This window comes from Pelophylax lessonae (assembly GCF_965119305.1).
Source record: "Pelophylax lessonae genome assembly, chromosome: 7".
Taxonomy (NCBI): domain Eukaryota; kingdom Metazoa; phylum Chordata; class Amphibia; order Anura; family Ranidae; genus Pelophylax; species Pelophylax lessonae.
The window spans coordinates 97,975,589-97,994,601 of NC_138774.1; the positions used below are offsets into that span (position 1 = coordinate 97,975,589).

General features: G+C 43.9%; 1 protein-coding gene across 1 annotated transcript in view; it reads right to left on the reverse strand.

The window, feature by feature from the left end:
* Positions 1 to 18,025, reverse strand: part of LOC309560731 (putative Kunitz-type serine protease inhibitor) — a 34,611-nt gene extending 16,586 nt beyond the window's left edge. The window contains exon 1 of the mRNA XM_082264363.1: positions 17,654 to 18,025. Coding sequence (XP_082120489.1) covers positions 17,654 to 18,002 — 349 coding nt within the window. The 5' untranslated portion in view covers positions 18,003 to 18,025. The remainder of the gene's footprint in view (positions 1 to 17,653) is intronic.
* Between the last annotated feature and the right edge of the window lie 988 nt (positions 18,026 to 19,013).

The following is a 19,013-nucleotide window of genomic DNA, read 5'->3' on the forward strand; positions in this document are numbered from 1 at the left end:
CACTTGTTTGTTTTTTTATATTTCACTTTCTGCTGTAACATTCCCAAACAAAAAAAAAAAATTCATAATTTTAGGCAGATTTGTATACTGCTACATATATTTTTGATAAAAAAAAAAAAAAAAAAAAAAAAAAAAACACCACCTCAACAAACCTTACTTTGATTTTTGCGCAAAAAAGTTATCGCGTCTACAAACCAGGGGAAAGATGCCATTTTTTATTTCTTTTTTTACTAGTAATGGTGGCGATCAGCGATTTTTAGCAGGACTGCGACATTGAGAGATCTAACCCCTGACATTTGACACTTTTGGGGGTACCAGTGACATTATTACAGTAATCAGGGCTAAAAATATGCACTGTTACTGCAATAATGACACTGGCAGGGAAAGGGTTAATCAAGGGGCGATCAAAGGGTTAAATGTGAGCCTAGGGGGTGACGTCAGCACGTCGCGACCCTGACGACCCAATTGTGACAAAACTCGCCAGGCCGCGACGTGTTGACATCACGAGTGGTACGGAGATCCCGGGAGGAAGGGTGCAGCGTATAGTCGGCCAGCTTTTATCTAGGTCTGAAGCTTTTAACTTGCTGTAAGTGCAACTATTACCTTTTAAAATAAATTGACCTTACTATTTTACACTATGGCGCTTTTAATTGTATTTTTTGGAGATCATCATCTCCGGTGCCAAGTTAAATCTCATTAAAGAGCCAAAGCGGTGAGGTCCAATTGTTACCAGAATATCTGCTTACCTCTGGCATGCTTGACCCTTTGGGGGTCTCTCCTGGTAAGCAGGTTTTCCGTGTGTTGGTGGATTTCACTCCTTACCTCACATTTTTATTTCATTTTTGGTTGGAATCCAAATAACTCTTCACTGATTTTGAACTTTCAATATTAGATTCGTCTTTATCAATCGTTTGGACTATATATGGGGTATTCACTCAGCACTTTGTTTTAATATAACGCTCTATTATTTATAATATTATACTTTATTCAGGATTTAGTAATAATTCATCACAGCTTTTGTTTTTGTATTTATATATTTAGTGTTATCTCACTTTAAAGTCGCAGCTTTAGAGTTCTGTGTGTTAGCGCAGTTAAGTGTGATTAATTATTAAAGGGATTGCTAAGGTGGCCAGGATCGGAGGGGAAGCCGTCGGTTGCGGCAGAGCCAGCGTGGAACGCAAATGGCACAAATACAAGAACGGATGTCAGCTGAGAGACAACGTGATGCGTTGGATGGGCGGTACCACGTTTTTTCTTCAGACATAGGCCCCGGGGACACTGCATCCTTCCCTCTCCACGAAGTGTACATTCATGCCATGCTTCTTCAAATGTGATCCGTCTTTAGTCCCGGTTCGCACTACCGCGACTTGTCAGGCGACTTGGCCGCCTGACAAGTCGCGGTCCATTCAGTACTAGGGGAAATGTTCTAATAGGAGCAACTCAAGTCGCTCCGACTTAGAAAATAGTTTCAGCACTACTTTTGACCGAAGTCAGAGCGACTTGCATTGACTTCCATTATGTGAAGTCCGTGCAAGTCATTAATATTTAACTATTAACCCATTATTATCATGATGGGGAGCGGGGGTAATCCCAGTCAGCTTTATTTTAAATGGTTCATATATAAAAAAAAGTGTGTGTTACATACACACAAAAAATATCTATCTTTTTTTCCCCTGAATTTTCAGTACCAAAATTACAATTGGATGCACCTCTAAATCATACCATTAGGTGCAGATCCAATTCACATCTGAATACTTCAAAACATAAAAAAAGGTTGACCGCACTCCGATAGAAAATCCAGTGAAGTTTAACAAAAATCCATAATACAAGAACATCGGTCAAAACAGGACGGAAACACAGATGTTAACATGTTTCACTCAATATGAGCTTAATCACATAGCGTAAAAGGCGTTAACATCTGTATTTGTATTATGGATTTTTGTCACTAAACTTCCCTGAATTTTCCATCTATTGGGAGTGTGGTCAACCTTTTATATTTTGTACTCCATAAGACACACAGTGTGGCCCAGCCCCACCCCCTCCTCACTGGCTGTGTCTGAGGCAATGAGGAAAGAGCCTCTGCCCTTGTGCACATCGCTGGATTGAGATCGAGCTCAGGTAAGTATTGGGGTGGGCTGCATGCAGGTTTACTTTTTAAAGAAAATGCATTAAAAAAGGTGGGGGAGAAAAAAAAAAAAAAAAAAAAAAACCAACCCCACACGCCTTCTGCCTTTAGAACCATTTTAAAAATAGTCAATGTTAATTGAGAAAATGAAGTTCCAATGAAGTTCCACTTTAAAGTGAAACTGTGGCAAAACATTTTGGATATGGTTGGGAAAAAAAAGCCTCCTGGTTTCAGGAAGATTTAGCCTCACGTCCTGTTCCTGAGACAAAATAAAGAATGGAGAATATCCAACCATCACTACAATAAATGGGGGGGGGGGGGTTTCCCCTTCACCTCCTGTTCTGGGGTGGCTGAACTTTTATTCCCAGCACTTTCTGCATCTTTTAGGGACCATTACATGACCCCCCCCCCCCCCAAAAAAAAAAAAAAGGGGGGGGGGGGGGGAGTTCTATTTCTCACATCAACTTTTAAAACAGAAAGGTTGCAGTTCCACTTTAATAGCATGAAGTTATCTCACTTCTGACAAATTAATAATTTACAACAGCCTATGTATGGCTGGCAAGAGAACAGGAGATGGCTCTATGAGACTTGGAAAACAAATGGGAACAATGCAGTGCAAATAAAAAAAGGACGAGAGGCTGCATGTAATAACCAACCACCTCCTTGTCTCCTCTCTAGAGATGTGGATTAGTCTTGTGAAGCCAACTTTCCAGCTTGACAGACACAGATAGTCTTCATGATCAACCGTAGATTGGTCCTAAATGATTTATGCTGCCCCATTCATGCTTTCTGCTGGCGGAAATGTAATCCAATAGTAGCCCTGTTGGCACCATCTGAATTTTCGAACTTCAATCCATAACTCCGAGGAGGCAGTTGAAAAATGGTCAGCTGAACACTGACTGCAACCAATCGGATGCAGGTATTCTGGCAGCAGCTGTCAAACTACAATAGCCAACAGGAGAGATTCCTCCATCCATAAATCTATTGATCCCAAGGTGTATGGCTGGCCTTGCCTCATCCATGCATTTGAAGGCTGATTAGTGACAGAATCAGGCTGTGGATGATTTGCACAACCTAGAAAAGATAAACTTAAAAGCAGAACTAAGGCTGTTGCCAGCAGCAAACCGAGAACTTCTCTTTCTTGCACTGAAGCTAAACAGTTTCTTTGGAGATCATTCCAGTTTTGAAATTTGCCAGTCAAGATTTGACTGTCAAGAGAATAATTTAATGCTAGTTAAAAGACATAACAAAATACCCTGTGTTGCCCAATTATCAGTGCTATTTACATTCTCAAAAGAAAGTCAGTGGTGGACTTAAAAGTATGTAACCTTTTCATGGCCACGCTATAGCCGAATAACAGCTACAGCACAGTCGCACATTTCCAGGAGGGGGCGTCTACTGACATCCTCCCTGTGATCGTGCTTCTCGCGCACCCCCGCGACATGAATTGGGGGGGGGGGGGGGGAAATCAGTGATCGCTGTGTACTTGACACAGCTAATCACTGATCTGAGTAAAGAGCCAATCACCGCGGCTCTTTACTACCTAATCAGCTCTGTCCAATCACAGCGCAAATAGGATTTACCGGTTATTGGCAATCCTCACCTCCGGTCAGCCCGTGAGGAGAGCCAGTAAGCAGCAATCCACACAGGGGACTGTAATGATATCACGTACTGGACACATGAAAAGCTGTAGCATGTTGTTCAGTTATCAGATCAGCTATGACAGTCTTGCAGAACAGTTACACATTGCTGCAGTGGTTGCCCCCTCCGGCCTCCTTTAATTCATGGAATGCATAGGTTTTACACTTCAAAAGGGCCATTATCTCAACTCCGAGGCATCAGAAACCAGCGCTTAGGCCTGAGCAGAGCTGTAAACAGCTAATTGAGTCCTGGCAGGATGTCGGTTTCTGCTGTCCAGGTCTATCGTAAAACTAGGACCAAATCCATTAAGGATACCCCAGAACTAACGGGGATCGTAAATGGCAATCAGAGCTCTGCTCAATTCAAAACAAATCCACACATGATTCATAAACTCAGACCGGAAAATGAAACATTAATAATAAGTATATACTTGAATGAGAATTGTTGTACTGAACAAAATAAGGTCATACATGACCACACTAGCATATACAGAAGGAAAGATGGCCATCAGATATTCCCTGGGTGACAAGTTTATCTAAGATATTCTGTGTCTAGTATCCCTGGATGCGAAATTCAATTCTGAACAATAATCTATCAGTTTCAAGAATGCAACTGGTACACATAGGTAGATCTGAATAGTGGTATAAAACTGTCTGTAGAGGAGGGACCTGATATTGTCATAAACCCAGGACAGCCCATGGAAACTTCGTTTTATTGGTCAGGGGCATCTGTCAACACCCCTTTGATCCCAGAAAAAAAAAAAAAAAAAAGGAAGATACCCAACCAGTAGGGAGTTCTCCTTTACCATCAAATCAGGACCATCTGTAAAGCTTGAGAACCGATAACATCTGGCTCATTGACTGAACTCTGATAACACCCAGTATCCTTCCTCCTTAATTCTACCTTATTTTTTTATTGCTGAATTATCTCTCTACTTTGAAACACCTTTTTTTCTCTAAATATTTAATTTGCACCAACTTTGACCTTTTCATTATTAAAACCATATTTTGAAAAAGTTTAACCTTGTCCCTAAGCTCTAAATGCAAGCTAACAAAGAACCTGTCTCTTGAGGAGTGCTACTGTATAGAATAAATCCTATGAACCTACCTGTCTGTGGTGACAGAGTGCATTACAGATTATTGTAAAATCATAATTGGTATTGCTAGAATTACGAGCTTTCTCCCACTCAGACCAAACTGGGGTGGAGGCATTTAAAGGGTTATTTGCTTATTAGACCCAGGGACAATGCTCTCAGCCTGCTGGCACCTAGATTGTGGTCCCCCCAAGCTGGAAAAGCTTTGTGTAGGGTGCAGCTGAGAGTGGCATTATTACGTAAGGGACAGCGGGGTGCGAGGTTGGCAGGTGCTCTGTCACGAGTTAGTGAGAAGGGCAGGGATCTGATCCCCACGTCCGTCACAGGGACATCTACACTAGGGCTGAACGATAATCGATGTGATATCGACTATCGTGCTGCGGGCGATAGTCACATCGCCGAACATACAATAGTAGGCATAGGCAGGCAGAAGTCGGGAGGACTCACAGTGGTTGTAGAAGGTAGCAGAACACAGCCTGACATCCGTCCCACACACGTTATGTCTGCCTGCAGCTAGTTCTCCTGACTGAGCGGTGAGCAGCGCACCGTGAGCAGCTGCACAGCTAACCAATCACGCTTGCCTGCACACCTGATTGGTTCGCTGTGCCGCTACTCACGACCCGATTGGTTTGCTGTGCCGCTACTCACGACGCGATTGGTTCGCTGTGCCGCTACTCACCGCTCGGTCAAGAGAACTAGCTGCAGGGCGGCAGACTGAACGTGTGGGACGAATGTCATGTCGGGCTGTGTTCTTCTACCTGCTACCACCACTGTCCCGACTGCCTAATCCACACTGTCAGTGTCTTCGGCATTCCACCCAGTTCAATATCGCGATATACATCGTTAAAAAACAAATATCACAATGTGCAGCCCTAATCTACACTGATAATCAGGACACTGATCATAAGTGCAACCCCAACAGTGTCACCTCATTAGCACATCATTGAAGGAGAAAAATCACTTATTTACAAAATTAAAAACCAAAAAAAAAACTTGGGCTTTCATTTTTTTTTTTGTTAAAAAGTGGTGATTAAATACCACCAAAAGAAAGCTCTGTCAAAAAAAAAAAAAAAAAAAAATTACATTTTGTTGCATGACCACGCAATTGTCATTCAAAGTGTGACTGACAGTACTAAAAGCTAAAAATTGGCCTGGGCAGGAAGGGGGTGAAAGTGCCCAGTAGGCAAGTGTGTAAACCCAATGTTTTATATTCCTGATATGTGGCTGCTGTACCATGTACGAAAAAAGTATCCTATTCTCTTGGTATAGCTTTCCTTTGTGTGCTCAGCTTTCTTATTAAAAACTGACCACACCAAGCAAGAGATCACACACCACGGTCAGTTCTCTGGCTATGCTAGGGGCTCAGCCTGCTCTCCTCTACTGATCAGACTTGTCCCGATACCCTCCCCTGCACAGCCATTCACTGGGAAGTTCAGTGTATTGCTGCTTCTCCTCCCGCAGCTCTTATGCAGAGGGGAGATAAGATAGATACACACACAAAAATTGTTTTGCCTTTAATTTATTTAACCGCTTGCCGACCGCCGCAAGTAGATTTACTGCGGCGGTCAGCCCCTGCCAGGCAGAGTGACGTTAATTAACGTCACTAGCCTGGGAGGGTCTGGGGAGCGAGCGCGCGCCCACGGAGGCGACCCCCCCGCGCATGTGACCAGCGGACCCGATGTCCGCCGGCCACTCGGCGATCGGCGGGGGAGAGGGAGAATGTCAGGCAGCTTGTGTAAACAAGCCACCTGTCATTCTCCTCGGTGTAAAGACACTGATCACTCGGATCTAGTATGTAGATCCGTTGATCAGTGTCCTTACAGCTAGAGCCACAGCCAATCACAGTAGAAACCACGCCCCTAGGGACACACACAGCCCCTCCCTCCCAAATAAAGTTAACCCCTTCACTGCCAGTGTATTTTTACAGTAACAGTGCATATGTATAGCACTGATTACTGTAGAAATGTCACTGGTAACCCCAAAAGTGTCAAAAATGTCAGTCAAGGGTCCGATCTGTCCGCCGCAATGTCGCAGTACCGCAAAAAAAAAAAAAAAAAAAAAAAAAAAAAAAAAAAATCGCAGATCGCCGCCATTACGCGTTAAAAAAAACAACAACAAAAATGACAAAAATCTTTCCCTTTGTTAGTAAACGCGATAACTTTTGCGCAAACCAATCAAAATACGCTTTTTGCGATTTTTTTATCAAACATAGGTAGGATAAAACAAATTGGCCAAAAATTTTAAAAAAATTAGATTTTTAATTTTTTTTTGGGGAATTTCATATAAAAAAAATGTGAAAAATATTGCTATTTTTGCAAAATTGTCGCTCTTTTTTTGTTTATAGCGCGTGATAAAAAAAAAAAAAAAATAAAAAAAAAAAAAAATCGCACAGGTGATCAAATACCACCAAAAGAAAGCTCTGTTTGTGGGAAAAAAAGGACGTCAAATTCGTTTAGGTACAGCGTCGCACGACCGCGCAATTGTCCGTTAAAGTCACGCAGTGCCGAATCGCAAAATACCCCCTGGTCTTTTAGCAGGAAAATCCTCCAGGGCTTAAGTGGTTAAAATAATGGAAAAGAGCCAGAGGTGTGAACCTGAAACTGCTGAGCCTACATCCCGATAAATAATTGAGGCAAAAGAAAAAAAGAGAACCCTCTATGAGACTTTATAGGGCTCTATTGTAATAATCCATATATCAATTTTGTAAACCATTTTATTATACAAAAATAGTGGTAGTACATGCAATAGAAATGCATACTAAAAACAAAATGGTTGTGGCAATAAAAGCACATACAGTACATCATTCATTAACTACAACCGGATGAAACCCAACCCCTATGGATATGGGGTGGATAACATTCGGTTGCATTATTTAATGAATAATGTACTGTATGCGTTTTTATTGCAACCACCATTTTGTTTTTAGTATGCATTTCTATTACATATACTACCACTATTTTGTAGAATAAAAACTGTTAGTTTACAAAATTGATATATAGATTATTACAATAGAACCCTGTAAAGTCCCATAGAGGGTTCTCTTTTCCTTCTCCTCAATTCATTTTATTTAAAAGTGAATGTTTTGTTTTAGATGATTTGAATCTTCGATTGGAGTGCCATTAAGAAGGAATGGCATCGCAAAACGCGTCCAGTGTTTTATACAGAATGAGGCTTTACAATTCCTTTAATCCTGACCCCACATACCTCCTGCATTATGTAATAAAGCTTTGTGCCTTTTCCTGAACTTATTAGTCCAAATAACTATAGGAGACTCCTCTAAGCCTTATAACATTTTCAGGTTTGTTTGTTTTTTCACCTGTGCAGGAGCTGTTTAGTTGAGTATGTTGCCCTGCCTACTGTACATAATAACCCATTATACACTGACACACCCAACACACGTACTGCACCTTTTCTGCTGAAAATATTTATACACCCGAGTTTTATGGATTTATAGGCCTTGTGTATTCACTGTTTACATTTGCCCACGCCAGTACCGGAACATAACATAAGCTAAAGTTTAAGTCTAAAGTTTTAAGTCTGAAAGGCAAAAACGAACAGAAAAAGTAGAAGCTGTAGGACAGGCCTATACTGATCTTCCTAAAATCTAGCATAGACCAGGCCTGCAGGAAAATGCAAACAAAAAATGTTGAAGGGGATCTGACATTTTCCCCAGGTTGTCTATCTTATCAAGTGATAAATTACAAGCCTCACTCACTCTGCTCAGGGCCTCGCAGTGTTTAAGGCCTCTTGGAAACCGGTGGTATCTATAACAGCACCAGCGCTAGTGTTGGAGAATAATGACCTGTCTATAAAGAATGTGTAAACCTAACATTTCATATTCCTGCTATATCTGCTATACCATCTACTTGTATGAGAAAGTATCCTGTACTCTTTGTTATTGTTTCCTTTATGTGAAATCCCTGGTGTTTCTGCCAGCCCCTCGACTTTCCTTTTAAAAACTGACCACACTAAGCAAGAGAACACATGGTGGGTCAGTTCTCTAGCTGTGCTGGGACCTCAGCTTGCTCTCCTCCAATGGCCAGACTTCTAATGCCTAATACCCCCCTCCTTCTGCATAGCCTTTTCATGGGAAATTCAGTGTACTGCTGTTTCTCCTCCCCCTAGTTTCTAAGCAGATAACAGAGGGAATGTGATTAAAAAAAAAAAAAAAAAAAGGGGGGGGGGGGCTAGAAGTGTTTTTTTTTTTTTTGTTTTTTTTTTATATCTATACACAAATGTTCTGGTTTTCATTTCTAACTGAATGAGTGGTTTTACAGGGTGAGGGGGGAAATGGTAAGGCCTTTATTACACAGGTCTCAGCTTGTATACTACTTGTGTGCAGCAAGCTTTAACAAGGCATCTGCAGACCTTTCAGCATTCTTTATTGAAGATTTAAACACAACTCAGCTCAAGTTTTGGAATATTAAACACAGATCTGAATGGAGTGCTGCCACTTTAGAAAACCCGCTAGAAAGCTTTATGTAATGGGCCATACACACTATAAGATTTTCTGAAGACTTTTTCCTTTAGACTTACCAAAACCATATAATATGAGGTCAAACCTAAACACTTTCAATTTGTATGCAATCAGGCAGGCCCTTGCACTACATAGAAAAGGTAAATCTGAAGGAAATCTAACCACAAAAGTTGGATAGTGTATATCCAGCTTAAGAGTCCATGCTATTGGAAGATTGTTTAAAGCCTGCTAGCAACTTATTTGAAATAACCAGCTGCACTCAACTGTCAAACTGCAAGCAGGCTCTTTATTGCAGAAGAGACATGCAATGTCACTTCAATAAAATACACCTACGCAATTGCTTGCCGTCTTCTCCAGCATGCAAACTTACTGCGCATGCATTGCCAGCACAGTGTGTGCCGGGATGATCATTTTCTGTGTAGTAGTGACATCTCCCGCCAGGGCCACTGATTGGGGGGGGGGGGGGGGGACCACCAGCCCTCTTGTAGGGGGCCCAAGCACAGGGGGGCCCACACAGAGAGGGGGGATTAGTGATGGGCAACAAATACAGAAATCTTCCTCCAGCACCTGAATCTGCTCCGTCCCTCTCCCTGCTATCAGCTTTTATCTGTTGAGAAAGAGACAGTTGTCCCTCACTAATCCCCCTCTCTTGTGTGGGCCCCCCTCCCAGCACTTATCTCTGCTCAGGAGTTTATTCGTAAATTGTAACTTTGTTTCTCTCTCTCTGATCACTGAGCTCCAGCTGCACAGCCTGTATATTTTTCTCATCTCATCTTTTTTATTTAACATCATTTTTTTTTAGATTTAGCAGGAATTATGCGAGTTATGTTATATTTGTGTCTGACAATAGTGATTTTGTTGTAATTTTAGCTAAATATATCTTTAATATTTTCTTGGGGGGACCCTGCCAAGTAGTCTGTACAGGGCCCTGTGATTTCTAACAGCAGCCCTGTCTCCCGCTGAAGACCAGCAGAAGATGCCAGCGAAGGAAAGGGGACCATTAAAAGAAAAGGTATGTTTAGCCCTACTTTAAGATCTATGTTTAAAATTCCCAAACTGGAGCTGAAATACACTTTTTAAGGCCTTAACGAACCAGCTCAAAGCTTGGCTGTACACACTGCTCTTATCTATACAAGCGAACAAGGTCTATTAGGAAGCACTGTTCTGTTAAGCAAACACATGGAAGACAGTAATGAAAATAAATCAATACATAGTACCAGCTTAATTAGACTAACCAAAGGTTGTACCTGGCATCCTTAGAAGCACGTGACTCCCTAAACTGTTGTGATCTCACACCTGGTAAGCCAGCGGTTATGCTGTACAGCAAACATCCACAAATACCCGCACCCCACACACCATTTTTCAGCGTTCCAGGACCTGCAACATCTCAACAATGACCAAAACGGCCCTGCCTTTCTTGTCTCTCTATTGGTCAGCGAGGCTGCCCATCACACTTCGCAGTCAATCAGCACACATCAAGGTGAGATAAGAGAGCAAACATGAAATCTCAGGTTGGCATTTGCACTGAATGACTTGGACATGCCCGCTATACAGTCTGTTGGCCAATTACATGAAACTGGATTTCAAAGATTCTAATGGTAACAGCAGACATCTCTTTGCAGAACTGACATCTTTATTAAAAGGTCATAAAATGGTGCTTATTCTCAGTCTACAAACAAAAAGGGAACAGAAATTCCTGCTGGTTATCTACAGCAGAACCCCACATGAGGGGAAAAAAACAGCACAAGGGTTTCTCCAAAACACCGGAGTTTCAGTTGGAATAAAATTCTGATCCCAAGGTACAGGTGGTGATTTGCCAGTGTAGGACACGCCTATAAAAAGGATGGGATGGGATATTATACTAAGGGAAAAAAAAAAACAGTACATACTGTAAATCAAGTGCAACATTTTATACTGCATCCATTTCCACATCTCACAATGCAACTAAGATTGCAAAGATAGGAGTTAGAACCCTTTCTTTAAATGAAAAAAATTGTGATAGCGCTGCCTAATGGTGAACAATCATTAAATTGACATAACTGAAAATAATGATAGCCTTAGAAAAGTCATCAAAAAACTCCTGTGGTATATGCATGCTAAAAACATTGATAAGTTAAAAAAAAAAAAAAAAAAATGCATAAACACATAAATAAAGTTCCAACAGTCCACATATATAGTGCTCTAGAGCAGTGGTCCTCAACCCTGGTCCTCAGGGCCCACTAACAGGCCAGATTTGCAAGATAACTGAAATACATCCCAGGTGATATCATTTGCTGCTCAGTGATTGCAGTACTCTAGTCTGCATCTCCCCAAGGTAATACTTAAAATCTGGCCTGTTGGTGGGCCCTGAGGACCGGAGTTGAGGACCACTGCTCTAGGGCATCTTCATTTGAAAAAGAAACAAAGATGTGTTGCTTTTTCAATATTTTCTTCCGTCACCAGGTGAAATACTCACCTCCGGACAAGACCCTCAAAAGAGCCAACACAGCATAATAGTAATCAATCCTGCACACCAGATAGAGGGTCCTCTGCTCTCTTCCTCCGCTGCAATGACTCCACAGAACTTACTAGGCCCCCCCTTTCACACAGGTGGTGCGCCCAACAGACTCAGTTTTGCTCAGTGGGGATCGATCCGCCAATCCCCGCTGAGCATGCGGATGACAGCTCTGTCTCTGCTTACTTAGCAGAGCTAAGACGGAGCGGTCAGAGCCCTGCTCTCCTCTATGGAAGATCGGATGAAACCGGACCACTTGTCGGTTTTCATCCGATCTACCAGATGTATGGAAAATAGGGTTTCCATCCATCCGGATTTCACGGACAGGATCGGATAGCAGCGGGTGTCAGCGGAGATTTCTCCACTGATATCCGCTGCTCCATGGAGCATCTGATCAGGTCCACCTGAAAAATTGACAGGCAGACCGGATCGGAAAGCCCGTGTGAAAGGGGCCTTGGTCAAAATCCCAGCAAGCAAAAAAGGTGGGCCCATAAAAACCATTCTGCCCATGTGTATAAGCCCTTAGGCTGGCCATACATTATTCAATTTTCTTGTACAATTTTCCTTTAGATTTACCAAAACCATATAATAGGTCAAACCTAAACACTTTCAATTTGTATGCAGTCAGGCAGGCCCTTGCGCTACAAAGTTGAAGGTAAATCTAAAGAAAATTGAACAAGAAAATTGTATGGTGTATGGCCAGCTTTAGGCTACATTCACATCTAGGCGTTGCAATTTTATCTGCGTTTTCCAATCCTTTTTGTGTAGTCATACGAGTTTAGGTGACCAATGAAAAGCAGCGTGTTTTTTTTTTTTTTACAACATTTGCATAAAAACGGGACCTCCTCCTCAGGATTTTGTGGTGGTGTTTGGTGTCTGTGTGAGGTTGTGTTACAGTGTGCTCTCCCGCTTTTTGTCTTTAAAATGGCTGACAAATACAGATTTCTGTTTTGTGCATCAGTTGCACTTCTGATGCTGCAGGAAGCGAGGGATCGACAATACTGGGTCCATCCTGTGATAGCTTATCAGGGACAGTGTAGCCACTTCTGGGCAATGTATGATGACCTTCGTGTGCATGAGGACCAATTCTTCCAATACACACGATTCTTGTAATGCCCATTTTTTGCATCGTACACACATGGATACGTCCTCACTAGTGCAATAAAGCCTTCAGCTTCCAAAAGTAAAGTGCTGTCCTCAATTTTGCAGAACATGTGCTAAAGCAGAGGCGTGACAAGGGCTGGAGAGATGCTGTTTGAGCAGATCAGCAGCTACTAAAGACACCTGTAAAACACTCTATATCACCTTTGCAGTATTTGCATTGACGTCTATGGGGCAAAAATGTCTAATCTGCCCAAAAAGAAGCTTGTGTACATTTTGGAGCATCGGGCGTTTTGCTCAAGCCGTTGGCTGCTCAGATGTGAACAGGGGCCATTGAAATGAATAGGATTTGTCTAATTGGGCGTTTGAGCTGATCCTTAGAGCTGAAAAAACGCCCCAAAAACACCTACATGTGAACATAGCCTTAAAGTGATGCTAAGAGCCGGTTCACACTACTACGACTTTGAAGTCGCCCGTGCAGCACCACTTCATCGTGGCTTGCAAACGACTTCTCATAATAGAAGTCAATGCAAGTCGCTCCGACTTCACCCAAAAATAGTGCCGGAACCTCTTTCTAAGTCGGAGCGACTTGAGTTGCTCCGATTAGAACGGTTCCATTGCACAGCATGGAGCGCTACTTGTCAGGCGACCAAGTTGCCTGACAAGTCGGAGTAGTGTGAACCGGCTCTAAAAGGGACATTTTATTTATTTATTTTTTAAATAACAAAACTTGTTTTTAGTTGCCTGCTCTGTGCAGTCGTTTTGCACCCGGGGGGGGACTACACCCAGGTTTGTTACCGTCACGTATAGAGTTCATGAAGGTAAAACAACCTTGAACCTTTACAACCACTTTAAGCCATGTGAAAACCAGAAGTTGTGCTTTATTCCTATGTCTCAGTGCCTTTTCATTTGAGAAAATAACACCGAAAGCAAACAAGACCATAAAAAAGGTAATTGGAGGAAAGATCGAGATCAAAAAGACCAGACAAAGCTGGGTACTATTACAGCAGTCATGTAACAATGGCCAATGTAGGCATTTCTTTGTTGAACTAGGTCTTCCTCATTTACAGTACATCAAATCATTTAAAGTTCCATTTTTCTGTTGCTCACATACAGATTTGATTACATTACAGCTGGAATTACCTTGTGTAGTATAAAGTGTGCTTTGCATTTCTAATTATCTGATGAATTATTGCCAGAAACACTGAACACAACATTATCAGCCTATAAATCCATAGCAAACTCCTTTAGCCAATCCGCATTCACTTAAGATATCCACCAGACAGCAAATAATACACAACTGCATTTTTAAGTGTGTGGTCATTGTGCAACTACGTCTACTATTGTCCCCGCATGATTCAGAGGGTTGGCAGGGACACGGAACTATCTGCACCATCACAAATAGATATTGGAAATGGAGCTGTTGGTAGCCAGGCTCCACCCATTGGTATTCTGTCATTTTGGAATAACTTTGCTACTACTTCTAAAATACACAATATAAACAAACAGCAGACACAACAGAAGTATCTGCGGTTATCACACTTCCTCCTCTGGGGTGACCACACTTCCTGGATTAAACCTGTCATATCTGAAAAACACTGTTCCTTCATCCTCAGTATCTTTGTGATATTCCCCAATTCTTCCCATTGCATTCATGTAGGCCTCTGATCCTGGCCTTCCACTTTGCCCCTCCATGAAAACTTCAAACCACATCGGGTGCACTGAAATGGTCTAAAGCCCTTATTTTTGTTTTAGATCGAGTGGTGAGGGGGTTAAATACATGCAAAGGTTTTTGTCCCTGCTTGGTAGATTCACCCACATTGTTCTGGAAACCATTGTCATCGGGACAAAAAGAAGGAGAGGGAAGAGAGTTGTCATAACAGTAAGAAATCTGAGTACGCTGCTTTGGTGACAAATGTCTAGAGGGGTCTTAACCTCACGTTGGGGAAATTCCCTTTCACTTCCTGTTGTGTCTGCAGGACAGGAAGTGAAGGGTAATCCCTCACAATGACATACAGATGGCCACCAAAACAAAACAAAACAAAAAAAAAAAAAAAAAAAACACAACAAACTGGGTTTTAATCCTTCCCTACTCTTACACACAAAAAAAAGGTATATATATATATATATATATATATATAGATGCAATTGCTAAAAATTGCTAGGTACCCCAAACGACTGCATTACGCTGGCTTTACTGATCTGCATGCTTGCTCTAGGTCGGTAACTCAATATGTCAGAATTCAAAATCTTCATTCTTGTTGCAAGTGACAAAGTACTGAAGCAATGCATGCATGACAGCCAGGGAAGTAGCATTTTTAGAAGAAGCCAGCAACATCAGCCTCCATTTTCTCTTCTAGGAATGGTTTCAATTAACATCTAACAATAGACCTATTTTTTTTTTTTTTTTTTTTTAAAGCCCGTAGCGTGTGAAACACACTCAAAAGACTTCACCCGGTGCATAAAAAAGTGCACACACACAAACGTGAGGAACACAAAAAGTGCACAGGGTGTGCGAACAAATGGTCTTCCCTCCGAAGAGGTAGGACCCGAACCTCGATCCCCCGGGGCGCAAGACTCCTGACAGGGATTTGAGGTACTCATGGTCTGTCTGGCCGAAACCAGACTGACCCCGTTCTTCAGGGGGACTGCCGAAACAGCCCCCACCGAGTACTAAGTGGGGCTCCGCCGAAGGGAGACCCCATGAGAGAGGGCGGACCAAGCCAAAAGGCCATATCCACCCCCTCCCAAGACTCAAGGTAGGGCCCGAGGACCCACACCCTACAAGTCGTGCAAAGTGAAAAAAGGTGATAGAAAAGTGACAAACCACAAAGAAAAGGCACACACAAACAAAAAGGTGGGGGAGGGGAAGTGGAGAGGTGAATTAGTGCCCTTGTGAAAAATACAAAGGCAGGCCTTCCGGCCGGAATAGAAATTCCTCTGGTCGAAGCCAAAAGGCCTTGCCCAAGAGGCAGGTGCTTAAAAAAGTGTGCGTAGGTGCAGTGACCATGGTGCCGAAAAACTCAAGGCGAGCTGCCCCTCACCAGTGAGAATTAAGGCACCCCTGGGCTGCCACCCCAGGGGCACATACACTACGGGCTTTTTCTACCCCGGCCCAAAGGCCAGACCAAGCGTAGCCCTATCCTACCAGGAGGCATCAGAACTTTGGACAGCTTAGGGAGAACCTGCCTTCAACTGGGGACAAGCCTTTTGCAAGGCCAGATTCAACCCAGGAGGAAAGGCTCCCCCACCGCCACCGCCGTTCCTTACCAATCACATCCAGGAGCAGTACTAACTGGCCGCAGATCCAGTTTTCTCGCTCCCTTCAAACTGGTAGGGGCGGACCCATTCAAATCAGAAGGCAACGGACCCATCCGGCTTTCTCTGACAGTGCCTACTTCCCGGTCCCCCAGTGACGTCTGGAGCGCCCCGGTTCATTTCAGCCCCTGCCGATACTAACCATCCTATCCCCGGCTTGAAGGCAGTGAGGAGCCTGAGCCCTCCAACACACAGAAATCAAGGCCTGCAGGATCAGGGGCTACCCAGGCAAAACTGGAAGGATCTGGCCAGTAACAAAAAGGTACTAGATGGCGCTATGGAGTCATTGAAACAGAATTAGAGTGGAAATCTTATAACTGGGGACACTCGCTCCAATGAAAACTATCTAAAGGGGTTGTTTACACCGACAGCAGTCCCTATGGCCCCAATGAAATGCAAGATGTAGCGGGTCACTTTTTTAGAGGACATTTGAAAGGTGGCTGGGAGGCGATATTTTGCCTCCTCACTTCCTGATTTAACCCTGAAAACACTGCATGGGGGGTGTTTGGCAGCGGTTCTTCCTGCTGAACACAACATTGGGTCTCATTTTTGCTGCAGCTGTGGTGTGTGTAAAGCCCTTCTCTGGCCACTGTGTTAGGTTAAGGGGGTGATAACACCACAGCTCAACCGAACATTTTTACCCCCCCCCCCCTCACACACACACTCTGGGAACCTAAATGTGACTGATTGGAGGTAAAAATAAATAAAAAATGTAAATGGGTGCATGATTCTTTACATCATCCTTCCCATAGTCCTATCATGAATCCACATGGAGACAAAACCGGGACAGACAATTAGCTCTGTCTTCCCCCGATTCAGAAAGGATCCCTGCTGACCGGAATGGCCCCCACCTGTGTGAAGAGGGCCAGAAATGCAATACAGCCTCCTAAGTGGTCCAAGGCCATTAGGCTTATCCCTAGCAAGTCACAGATGACTGGATTTTGTGCCGTTGTATTCTGGGGATGGGAATGGGGGGGGGGGGTGTCACCCAGAGAATACAATGGATTACTGAGAGCGGCTGTAGCCACTGGCAGTGTTGGCATGCAGAAAATCTTACAGACTGGTTGTACCAAAGTCGATCAATGAATGTACAATCAGCCTGTCATACATGGATCAATATTTCTCTGGTCCCTACTAAACCGGCCAGATTTGAATCCATGTATGGGCGCTTTAAAAGTGTATCTAAAGTTGATAAGGTGGGGGGGGTTACAACTAAGAGGGGATTTCCCTCAATCTGGGGAGATTTCTGCTCACTTCCTGTTGTGTCAGCAGGACAGGAAGTGAAGGGAAATGTAATCATGGGGACCCAGACCAAAGAATAAAACAAGTTTAGCCAATCCCTAAAACCACATTTATCCAAACTTTTAAAAATGTATTTAGCCTTTCTCCAGCCGGTGTCATTACCTTCCTGCTTGGGCTGGGCCCCCATGTCTACTCTGCGGTAGGACCTGGTCTCCTCCTGGGCGGTCAGCTGGCACATGTTGAACCCTTTGACGTTGCAGCGGATGAGATGACACGTCCCATTGGACAGCACAGCCAGGTCACAGGTGGACATCCCGCAGCACTGCTGCCAGCAGCCATCCTCGGACTCCACATTCTCAGCTTGCAGAACTTTCACTCCAAACGCAGTGGGGGCGTCCAAATCCACCAGACCGAGGCCCTCCACCACCTCAAATCCCACACAAGCCAAGTCAGGGTCTGCCAGGGCCAAAGGGAGCAGGAAGAGGAGGAACCCTCCGAGCCAAGCCGCCATTGCTGAGCTTTCCGCGTGGGCGGGGATTAGTGACGTCACTGGAAACCTGCTCGCTGTTGTAAAGGGGACGCTTCCCTGACTCTGGGGGCGATACTTGCCACTCGGCTACTACCACGTGACCACTCCGCGGAGACCCTCTACAGCTCTAGGAAGGACAGGACAGGTGACCCGCTCTCCTTCCTCACACTCCTCCGTTCGCGTTCACTAGCGAATCTGCAAGTAACTCGCCCAGACTGCTGTGTTTCCTCATTAAGTACCGCCCACTTCTCGTCACCACAGGTAAATGAAGAGCGGGTGCACCCTTATCCCGCCCCCTTCCTTGTTGTCCTACAGGTAATAGAAATGCGGACACGCCTTTCCCTCCTTCCTATCCCGCCCACTCTTACGTCACCACAGGTAGCAGAGCTAGTGGGCACGCCTTTCTCTCCCCCGCCCAGCTGCTGTGCAGGTAAGGTGGGCGGGGTCAGCGCATTGTTTTCCTGTTTATCTCACACTCTTCAGCCTTCTCCCCCTCCCCCTGTTTCCGGTGTGGGAACTGGTTTCAGGAGGCGGGGGGTAGTTTCAGTGTCCCAGCATGGATGTCATTAGTCACCAGGCAGCAGACAATGGCGTTCTCTCACCGTACAAAGTGTGTCACCTTCCTGTCCGCCATTCATTATCTGTGTGTATTGGAGACTCATTAGTGGGAGAGGATGATGAAGGATGAGAGTCATAGACCTCCAGAGGGGGTCAATCATTTGTGTATTGGGGGGGATACAGGAATGAGGGGTTTACTAACATTGTCAGAAATTAATGAGGGATCTGAGAATAGAAAATAAGGCACCCACTGGTCTAGTGCATTACCCAACACATTTATTACACAATATGAATACAATCATAGAGATGTCTACTCACAAACATAAGTAAAAACACGCTCGTCTCTCATTGGTTGCTGGAATCACTGGGACTGGGGGGTCCTGGATGAGAACCCCTCAGGCTGACACGTTTCAAAGGACTGAGCCTAGCTCCCAT